The sequence below is a fragment of the Rutidosis leptorrhynchoides genome, chromosome 1 (genome assembly GCF_046630445.1).
Source record: "Rutidosis leptorrhynchoides isolate AG116_Rl617_1_P2 chromosome 1, CSIRO_AGI_Rlap_v1, whole genome shotgun sequence".
NCBI classification, from domain to species: domain Eukaryota; kingdom Viridiplantae; phylum Streptophyta; class Magnoliopsida; order Asterales; family Asteraceae; genus Rutidosis; species Rutidosis leptorrhynchoides.
In genome coordinates, this window is record NC_092333.1 from 22,194,909 (window position 1) to 22,206,983 (window position 12,075).

At 34.3% G+C, this 12,075-nt stretch overlaps 1 protein-coding gene across 1 annotated transcript in view; it reads left to right on the forward strand.

The window, feature by feature from the left end:
* The window catches only part of LOC139847900 (uncharacterized), a 94,999-nt gene extending 83,420 nt beyond the window's left edge, over positions 1-11,579 (forward strand). The window contains exons 2-3 of the mRNA XM_071837663.1: positions 1,966-2,104; positions 10,542-11,579. Coding sequence (XP_071693764.1) covers positions 1,966-2,104; positions 10,542-11,579 — 1,177 coding nt within the window. The remainder of the gene's footprint in view (positions 1-1,965; positions 2,105-10,541) is intronic.
* The last annotated feature ends 496 nt before the right edge of the window (positions 11,580-12,075 follow it).

Here is a 12,075-nt window from a genome sequence, read left to right on the forward strand (position 1 = left end):
CGCGGGATGTTACATATATTGTGTGAGTGTGATTCCAATAAATGTGTGATCCAATAAATGTGTGTGTGTTTCATATTTTTGTTTTGTATTCGAGTGTTTAAAACAAGACTTGCTTGAGGACAAGCAAGAGATAAGTGTGGGGGATTTTGATATTGCTCAAAATAGATATATCATTAGTCGCAATATCAAGTCTTTTTCATTGTTTTTCCATTTGTATTTGTATAGTCTCCTTGTATAATTCATTGTATTGTAGTTAACTTTAGAATCATTGTGTAACTGAAGAAATATGGAAGATATTAAGAAATATGGAAGAAGTATGGAAGATATTTGCAAGAGAAATCGAAACAGTAACTTCCAGCACAATGGGACGCCGTTCAGGGCTTCGGGACGCCGTCCAGCCCTTTTAACCAGGACGCCGTCTAGAGTTTTGGGACGTCGTCCTGAACTTTAAACTGGGACGCCGTCTGGGAAAATGGGACGCCGTCTTGCTCCATGAAATGGGACGCCGTCCATCCTTTTAGGACGCCGTCCCGTAGTAGGTTTCAGCCGACTTTTGTGCTTTTTACCTACTTTCTCCACTTTAAAACCTCATTATTGAAGATCAGTTAAAAGGGGGACGAACCAGGGAGTACAGAAACAGAATTTTCAGAAGCTTAGGTGACGATTCAAGGTGATCCTTGGAGTAATCTAGGATCACCTAATCCATCATTCCAATCCAAATTCAAGAATCATCAGGATCATCATCCAAGATTGCTTCAAGAGGTCGATTCTTTCAGTTCAATGAATTCTATCTTTATTTCCAGTTTGTTATTGTCTTTAAATATGATTGTTAGCTAGCTCTTTTATGCTTGTCTAGATTAATAACCAAGGTGTTAAATGTAATCTTATTGATTGAATGTATTATGCATGATAGATTAAAGCTTGAATTAAGAACCATGCTTATTGATGTTAAAAATCATTTGTATCTAGTTAATTGATATGTTGTTGATAAAGAGAACTCTTGTTGATGTATCATATTGATTTACAATCAACTTGTCTTAGATTGATTGTTTGCTAAACCGGACCAAGGGGGTAAACTAGATTAAAACGGTTAAACAAAATAGGAATGAATTGTGTAGAGCGAACGCAAAGACAATTGTTATTCAAGTCTTTGATCTTGTTGATCAACTAGTCACAAACGAAAAGGTCTAAGTAATAGGGAACCCTCGCTTAGTAATTCTAGTTTGAGTACTCGCTAAAGAGAACTCTTGGCGGGTCGATTTAGGCGATTAGCATGCTTATAATAGTTGTTTGATTACAAATACAAGAACCATAGTGAAAAGGGAACCCTTGATCTTGTTATTGTGTTTGCGTGTTTTTCCGAGAGAACTCTTAGTAAACCTATTAGATAACTTACACACATAATTATTCAATCAGGCCTTAATATCAAAACTTACATTCAATATCGAGGGTAAAAAGTCTAGATGAGCATATTCCTTTTATTTGTTATAAAAACTATCTTTCATCTTCATAAACCTAAAATACCAAAAATTATTGTCTTTAAACTTATTCCTTTATTGATTTGCCCATCGTTAAAGGGCAACCCAATATCTTGTACTTGTGTGATTCCTTTTATTTTAGCTTAATCACAATTTAGTTCATACAATCTTAATTTGCACATATAACTGTCCTTGGAACGATACACGGATTTTACCATTATCTATACTACTACACGATCGGGTACACTGCCCGTTAGTGTGTGTAATCTTTAAAACCGGTACTTTCCATACGATAAATTCATATACCACTTTTCGCACATCAAGTTTTTGGCGCCGCTGCCGGGGACAGTTGTGTCAAGATAAGAATTGTTGACTAAGTTGTGATTATTATTTTCTTAGATTTTATCATTTTTTGTAGAATTTTTTGTTATTATTTTTCTTTCACTGTTTAGTGTCGGTGCTTTTATTCTTTTCTTGTTTTTGTCAGTTGCAGGAAAATGGTTGACCATAGGAATATGACAATGGGTGAGAGAAAGAGAGTAGAACGGAGAAAACTAATCGAATTATATTTATCTCCTAGTGTTACCAACGAGGGGTATCAAAAGAAAGAAGAAGATGAAGTTGTGGTTAACATTAAAAACATGTCTATGAAAGAAAGGATGATAGCCGAAGGTTTCTGCCCGTGTTTTTATGGGTCTTGGCAATGTTGCATGAATCCGAACGTTAAACATTCGAGTCCCCTACCCACTATGCAACATGCTACCGATCATTATTCACCGTTGATTCTGTTTCCGGAAAATTCAAATGTGACAGAATCCAGTCTAGCTCCACAACTTGTAACTTCACAATCTATTTTGCAAGACGAACTGGTTGTTGAAAAATGTACTCGTTTAGATCCACTTTCTGAGCTTTTGCAGGATTTCCCGGAGTTACATTCTTACTCTTCTAGTTATATAGATGAGATTGTGTTAAAGGAGGAAAACGGTTTGCTACTCGTTCTCATGGCTAATGGTTATGAACCTACAACTGAAGAATTAAAGGAAGTGAAGCTGGAAATTGAGCCCCGCTCAATAGTTGAGATTCACAGCGGGTCCATGCTTATTCCAGAGGATGTCAAGTTGGGGAATACAATATTTAAAGACCCATTTGACCAAGATCCACCAATAAGAATAAAAGTGTTACTGAAAACCGCACTTGGAGGGGAGTCATGTGTTAACCCTCGGGTTAGGTCATCCTTTTTCGGGAAACTGAAAAAGGATTTATCACATATAATATACACCACCCGAGGTGTAAATGATTGGCTCACTATTTTGATTCGTGGAACTTTTTCCACCGACTTCACGTCTCGTCCGATAAAGTGTGGGGGACTTTAACCCCACTAGGCATTAAATTCTGGGGTCGAGTCGAGTGCATGACGCGTTAATAAAAGTGCACGAGGTTTTTCAAGGTTTTAGTGACACAAGCATTAAAATTCAGCAAGGTACCTATCAACTTTGAAATTGTGTGATGAAGATCAAGGACTGAAGGATGCGCCATCGCTCACCTATATCCCACGATCTCCGGTTTTTGAACATAGGTTTTTCGAACTTCCTTTTCACACTATTGTCCTCTCAAATTTAAATTTTACTGATTTTAAGTAATGAGGGCATTACTTAATCTTAAGTGTGGGGGGATGGTATAAATTCTCGCGGGTATTCAACTTGGCTTATTTTCGTAATTTAATGGGAAATTTTAAAATTTTTGAACTAAAAGTCTTAACGAAAGAGCCAAGTGTGGGGGATTTTACCAATCTTTTCGAATTACTATCACCAAATTTTATTAAGAAAAATGTTTAAAGTACTTTTGGCTTGAAAGGAAAAAGAATAATGTCACTAAACCTAAAGGATGTATCTAGTCCATCCTTGAAGGAAGTAAAGTCTTCTGAATTCTTGTCTTACTTGATATAGCATACTTCCTAAACTATGTCATTTCATACCAATATCATATCACGATATACGGTACAGTGGGAAGGGTAAGTCTTGAACTTTCAAACCCGAAAATAAACTTGGTAGGGTAAATCCAAGTCGCTATCCAGTGCAATACCGATTACGGTGTATAAGCTGGAGCAGGATCTGTCCCGCGCGATAGCTTAGTCTTCGCAGTTTTAACCCTTGATATTAAATGTACAAAATTGTCATGAAAGACCGATATTTATATCGCGTCAGGGGGCGCCCGGTTAAGAGTTCCATGATACTACAATCATGGGGGCGGATAGCTTGCTAATCGCCGACCGAGACTTCGGTTTTCAGTTACCCTCAACCGGAATTTGAGGTTAAAACCGGAAAACGTGTCTAGTGTAAAAACTAGCATGACATTTTCAAAATCATAAAACGTTTTCTTAAGATCCATTTTTCCCTAAGGATCCAAAATTTTCAATACTTGCAACGAAGTTCACCTCTCCCGATTAATCCAAATGTGTGCGTGTGTTTCATATATTGTGTGTGTAACTCAATGAGTGTGTGTTCCAATTGTGTAACATATAGCGTGAGTTTTGTGTTCCAAAAGAACGTGTGTGTTTCGTGTGATTAGTGTGGACTTGTGTACTATATTGTGTGAGTGTGATTCCAATAAATGTGTGATCCAATAAATGTGTGTGTGTTTCATATTTTTGTTTTGTATTCGAGTGTTTAAAACAAGACTTGCTTGAGGACAAGCAAGAGATAAGTGTGGGGGATTTTGATATTGCTCAAAATAGATATATCATTAGTCGCAATATCAAGTCTTTTTCATTGTTTTTCCATTTGTATTTGTATAGTCTCCTTGTATAATTCATTGTATTGTAGTTAACTTTAGAATCATTGTGTAACTGAAGAAATATGGAAGATATTAAGAAATATGGAAGAAGTATGGAAGATATTTGCAAGAGAAATCGAAACAGTAACTTCCAGCACAATGGGACACCGTTCAGGGCTTCGGGACGCCGTCCAGCCCTTTTAACCGGGACGCCGTCTAGAGTTTTGGGACGTCGTCCTGAACTTTAAACTGGGACGCCGTCTGGGAAAATGGGACGCCGTCTTGCTCCATGAAACGGGACGCCGTCCATCCTTTTAGGACGCCGTCCCGTAGTAGGTTTCAGCCGACTTTTGTGCTTTTTACCTACTTTCTCCACTTTAAAACCTCATTATTGAAGATCAGTTAAAAGGGGGACGAACCAGGGAGTACAGAAACAGAATTTTCAGAAGCTTAGGTGACGATTCAAGGTGATCCTTGGAGTAATCTAGGATCACCTAATCCATCATTCCAATCCAAATTCAAGAATCATCAGGATCATCATCCAAGATTGCTTCAAGAGGTCGATTCTTTCAGTTCAATGAATTCTATCTTTATTTCCAGTTTGTTATTGTCTTTAAATATGATTGTTAGCTAGCTCTTTTATGCTTGTCTAGATTAATAACCAAGGTATTGAATGTAATCTTATTGATTGAATGTATTATGCGTGATAGATTAAAGCTTGAATTAAGAACCATGCTTATTGATGTATCATATTGATTTACAATCAACTTGTCTTAGATTGATTGTTTGCTAAACCGGACCAAGGGGGTAAACTAGATTAAAACGGTTAAACAAAATAGGAATGAATTGTGTAGAGCGAACGCAAAGACAATTGTTATTCAAGTCTTTGATCTTGTTGATCAACTAGTCACAAACGAAAAGGTCTAAGTAATAGGGAACCCTCGCTTAGTAATTCTAGTTTGAGTACTCGCTAAAGAGAACTCTTGGCGGGTCGATTTAGGCGATTAGCATGCTTATAATAGTTGTTTGATTACAAATACAAGAACCATAGTGAAAAGGGAACCCTTGATCTTGTTATTGTGTTTGCGTGTTTTTCCGAGAGAACTCTTAGTAAACCTATTAGATAACTTACACACATAATTATTCAATCAGGCCTTAATATCAAAACTTACATTCAATATCGAGGGTAAAAAGTCTAGATGAGCATATTCCTTTTATTTGTTATAAAAACTATCTTTCATCTTCATAAACCTAAAATACCAAAAATTATTGTCTTTAAACTTATTCCTTTATTGATTTGCCCATCGTTAAAGGGCAACCCAATATCTTGTACTTGTGTGATTCCTTTTATTTTAGCTTAATCACAATTTAGTTCATACAATCTTAATTTGCACATATAACTGTCCTTGGAACGATACACGGATTTTACCATTATCTATACTACTACACGATCGGGTACACTGCCCGTTAGTGTGTGTAATCTTTAAAACCGGTACTTTCCATACGATAAATTCATATACCACTTTCCGCACATTAGCAATCAATGCAGTAAAACGTGTCTAGACTTACGAATGATAAGCATGTAATTTCCGACAAGAAATGATAAGCAAAACTTTTAACATGCAGACACGGTCGAAGTCCAGACTTACTGATGCATCCTAACAAGTATCAGTTAGACACACTCATGCAAGACCTGGTTCACTAGGACCAACGCTCTGATACCAACTGTGACGATCGCTCTAAATCCACTTGGACGAACACGTCATTCATCGATTTCATTGCGAGGTATTTGACCTCTATATGATACGTTTTGTAAACATTGCATTCTTTTGAAAAGGCACACCATAAATGAATATTTAAATCAAAGGTTTTCGACATCTGATGATTTCTACATATAGACAATCACCGTAATATAATAATTTACAATAATACTTCCGTTGACAATGCAGTCAAAATAAGATACATGGTGATGATTTGGTGAATGCAACGTTTCCTTGAAAAATATGCCATGTATGACTCCATGCACATAGCTTGTCTAACATATAAGCAAACAGCGGAAGACTTCTAGGGAACCTGAGAATAAACATGCTAACAAGTGTCAACACAAAAGTTGGTGAGTTCATAGTTTTAATGTTGCGCATAATAAAGGTGGATCACAAGATTTCAGTTGTTCAATCCAGAAACGTTTATCAAAATATTCTACGAAATTGAGCACCCTGGTAACTAAACTTAACGTATATATAATTTGTACCCTTTGTATAATCATCTTAATAATACACGCAAACCAACGTCTACGCTTCTCAAATAGCATACGTCCGTTAAAAGGCTAGTGCTCTAGCTCGGACGGGGATATCAAGCCCTATGGATCCATATACTACTACTCGCGCCCACCAGTTCTTATAACTGGCAGTTAACAGTTACCAAAGCTAAGGGATTTTCGGTTCAAACTCAGTGTAGAATTTAGTATGTACTTGTATCCATTGCGTTTAAAATAAAGTGCATGTATTCTCAGCCCAAAAATATAGATTGCAAAAGCAATTAAAAAGGGAGCAAATGAAACTCACGCATATAAATGTTGTAAAACAATTAATAAAGCATTTGCATGTATTCTCAGCCCAAAAATGTAAAGAGTAAAAGGGAGCAAATGAAACTCACGCATATAAATGTTGTAAAACAATTAATAAAGCATTTGCATGTATTCTCAGCCCAAAAATGTAAAGAGTAAAAGGGAGCAAATGAAACTCACCTTAGCAGCATATAAAGTTGTTCACCAAAATGTGACCGAAACTCGGATTACCAAATAATCGTAGATCTCAACGTATCAGTATTGAGATTCAATATTGTAGGAAAGTATGTAGATGTAACGGAGATGATAAACACTAGGTTTGATTCACAAATATACCCCCAAACATTACCCATAACCTCCTTGGCAATAACCCATAATTTCCTTAGCTCTATCCCGCTTGAAAACCATTTTGAAAGTGACATGCTCATAACCTCGTCGTAGTATTTTATGTATAAATGGTAATAATACTAATAATGATAATAAGATTAACAATAATATTAATCTTTAATAATAATAATAATAATAATAATAATAATAATAATAATAATAATAATAATAATAATATATGATAATATATGATAATAATAATAATAATAATAATAATAATAATATATGATAATAAAATAAATAACAGAGGGAGTAATATAAATTTTATGTGTGTGTTTCCCTCGAGCCAAGACTGTCGAAATATATAGATGTGGCCAGGATTTTTATCCCATGCGATCGCATGGTTATTGTGAGGGGAGGCCATGCGATCGCATGGCTCCTTTTTCCAGCCCACATGCATTTGTTTGTTACCTCGTCGACATATTAAATATTACGTAAATCGAATATTAAAATTTTAAAAAGTCGTATTTATTAAATACTTCAGGGGTATTCTATGTAACTTATAATTAATAATTTCTATCATGTCGTTTTCATGTGAATAGTAAATGAATTAATTTAAATTCAAATATTTAAGCTACACATTGTACGTTGTGCTTTACAAATTGTACATTATTAATTTAACTTCGTTTCTTAAAAAAAATTACAAAAATTATATCATAAAAATAAAATGACTTAATACGTAAAAATTTTAATTTGAAATAGCATCGTTTAATAGTAAATTTTTAATCATTTCGTATATAAATATTATTCGCATGATTCCGTATATATCGAAAACTCTTATATTTATTAAAATATGTATATAATACATGTTATGACATTCGTGAATCGTTGGACAAACAGGGTGGTCAACCGTTATATATAAAAAAAATCATTTTTAAAAGTTTTAAAACTTGTCAAAATTCATTGCCTATCATGTCGAAAATATTAAATCATATAGAGATTTGGTTTAAATAAGTCAAAATTTTCCGGGTCATCACATGGGGTAAGCGAGACTATGTTGTGTGGATCCATACGGGTTTGACTAACCCTCATTCGGACGGGTCGCTACCGTTAAGCGAATGAAATATATTCTGTTGCGGTGTATGTTCTAACACTTTTATGCTGAGGTAAATGATACAGTTAACCTTTGATAATTGGGTGCTCGGTAAACAACAAAATTTATGGAATTCAAACGATTGGAATAATCGGCTTATACTAAACTTGTGGTTCAACTTACTTACTTACGTACTCACTTACTAAACCTATGATTTCACCAACGTTTTCGTTGACAGATTTTCTATGTTTTTCTCAAGTCCTTGAACAATACGTGTTACATGCTTCCGCTCACTATTTTGATACTTGCTTGGATGTCGAGTATACATGCATACATGGAGCGTCTTTTGACTTACTTTTAAATTGTGTCGCATAGGTTTCATTTGTACGTTAAACGTTGTAATGTAACTAGTCGTTGAACTACTTTTGTAAACTTGAAACATCTTTACATTTGAAATGAATGCGACATATTTTTGGTCAAACATCATTTTAAAGACTTATGACCACGTAACGGGACCTAAGTAGACGGCGCCGTCAATGACGATTTTGTCGGGTCGCTACAAGACGTGCCTTATATAGAAATTCATTTATTCGATTAGTAATATCTAAAAATCCAATTTATCAATCTCATAGACAAGTTGTTTAAATATTAATTTACAGTTTCAAGCACAATTTCAATTAACGTCAAACATAATTCAGTTGACCATATCTTTTAACCTGTTCATCGAAATCACGCGATTTATAAATGAAAAGTTATTAATTTTTCGATAGCTTTCCAACGACATGCATATCATATACTTTATATCAGTAGCATATGTATCAAATTCGTGATTCATCATAAACTATCTAACGACAAAATTAAAGCATACAAGCATGTATAAACATATATACTCGAGCACTAGATCTGGATACACTATTAATGTATAAAAGATAAGATATGAATGCTCACGTATCAATATTATGATTCAATATTGTAGGAAAGTAGGTAGACGCAACGGAGATGATAAACACTAGGTTTGACTTGCGAACAATACCCATGAACATTACCCATAACCTCCATAGCTATAACCCATAGTTTCCTTAGCTTTGACTCATTTGAAAACTCGGTTTAAAATCATTTGAGCAGTATTTCGTCGTAGTATTTTATGTATAATACTAATAATAATAATATTAATACTACTGATAATAATAATAAGATTAATAATAATATTAATCTTAATAATAATTATAATTATAATAATAATAATAATAATAATAATATAAATATATAAATATAATACAGAGTAATTTATGTGTGTGTGTGTGTCGAAGCAGAAATGTGCGAGCTTTATAGATGTTTGCTGAGATTGATCCCCATGCGATCGCATGGGTTTCATGCCCATTTACCATGCGATCGCATGACCAGCTGGTACGCACCCAATATGTTTTTGTTTTCTTGTTTGTCGACATATTTATTTACTGTAGCAAATAGTGTTTACTGTAGCAATTAGTGTTTACTGTAGCAAATAGTGTTTTATTGTAGGGAAATCGGGGGTACTGTAGCAAATAGTGTTTTACTGTAGCAAATAGTGTTTTACTGTAGCAAAGTCGTTTTTTACTGTAGCAAATAGTGTTTTACTGTAGCAAAGTGTGTTTTACTGTAACAAATAGTGTTTTACTTGTTCATCTTAAACGTTTTAGTTAACTTATCTAAATATCAATCGAATCAATAAACGAATGTTACTATCGTTTACTAAATAACTTGAAATTATATATATGTATATATCTTTATTTAATATACATAAATCAGTTTTCAAATACGCATTGCAAGTTATTTATGAATACTTAATATTCCAACTTATTGTGTGTGTGGTGTGTGTGTGTGTGTGTGTATATATATATATATATATATCTATTTACAAATAGATGTTCGTGAATCGTCGGTCAATAGTCAAAGGTTAACTGAATATATAACATTAGTTCAAAAATTTTGAGAATCAATATTACAGACTTTGCTTATCGTGTCGGAAACATATAAAGATTAAGTTTAAATTTGGTCAAAAATTTTCGGGTCGTCACACCTCTTCATTACATGTCCATTTACAAAGCTCCTTCTTCCGTGTTAAAACAACTTGAAAGGTATAGAAGAAACTTTCTTTGGGGTGGCGATTGTCTCAAAAAGAAAACATGTTTAGTGAAAATGGGAAGCGGTGTGTTTACCTAAAGATTTGGGAGGATTAGGCATAACTCCCCTTCGGATTAAAAACTTAGCTATGCTAGCTAAATGGTGGGTTCGTTTGAATTCAAATAAGCATTGTTTATGGAAGGCCATCGCTGCTTCTTCTTTCGGTCCTTCCTTTCGTGGTAAATTAATGAATAATGTCTCGTCTTTGAGCACTTCTCAAATTTCTCCCATTTGGAAAGACTTGATAAACCTCCAAGGTATTGATTCCGCTCATTGCATTGTTGGCCCTAATGTTTGGAATTGGGTATTAGGTGATGGGTCAAGCTTTTTATTTTGGTACGACACTTGGGTCGATGGGCTTATTATAAAAGATGAATTCCCATCTTTGTTCTTTGTTTGTGTCCAAAAAACCGCATGTGTTAAATCATTTCGTTACCCCCTGGATATGCGTGAACAACAGGTGGGGTGGGACTTCAACTTATCCCTACCTTTATCATCTTTCAACGTTTTAAAAGTTCGTCAATTGTCTGCTCTTTTATCGCGTTTCAAGCTGACTGTTTCTGTTCCTGACTCGGTTAAGTGGGCTGCTGCATGCTCAGACTCTTTCTCTGTTGCGGATTCCGTTCGCATTATGATTCAATCGAGCAATGTTTCGTATCCCGTGTGGCCTAAGGTTGTTTGGGGTAATAATGTTCCTTCCAAAGTTATGATTTTCCATTGGCTTGCGATTAAAAAGTGCATTCTCGTCAAAGAGGTATTATCAAGAAGACACATTTTGCCTCCTAATCAATCCATTTTATGTATTTGGTGTATGAACAATGTTGAAGGTGTTGATCATTTACTTCTTCATTGCAAATGGTCGTCGGCTATATGGATGGATTTATTTAGATGGTGGAACATTCGTTTGGTCATTCCGGGCTCCATTGTAGATTTTTCTTTCGATTGGTTCTATGGAATGGGCATAAAGGCTTCGAGATTTTGGAAATTGATCGGGCCGACGACTATATGGGCCATTTGGATATCAAGGAACGATATTGTTGTCAACAAGAAATTCACTTGTCGTTCAATCGTGGTTCGGAATATTAAACTTAAAGCGTTTCTTTGGGCTTCTAATCTTAAGCTCGTATATGGACTTCAAGCACACGTTTGGGAGCAAAACCCGTATCTACTTTGTCAATAGTTCTTTTGTTTCTAGTATTGCACTTATGTTGTATTTCGTTTTTTCCTTTTGTTCCATTGTACTTTTTGGTAGATAACTTTCATCGTTTTGATGAAGTTATTGATTATTTATATACATCTTCTTCGCCGTTTAAAAAAAAAAAAAAAAAACATTTTCATGTACTAAATTCTTTTATATATTTATTATCCACTATTTTAATTGTCTCAACTTAATTATTTATTTTCATAAATAAATAAGAATAATAAATTATAATAAATATTATATTTATAACCAATGTACAATTACTTTTTCAAGTATTAATTAATTAAACATATTCGTAAGAACTATGTTTGAAAAAAAAAATTATTTTCTAATTATATCAAGTTAGAATGCATTTCGTTAGTTTTAGAAATTTAGAAAATACGACGACTTTATCACTTTGGTCTTCCAACTTTAATCACATCAGAATTGTTTGTTGTATACGTACTCCGTATTATTTAGATAAAATTATTTATTA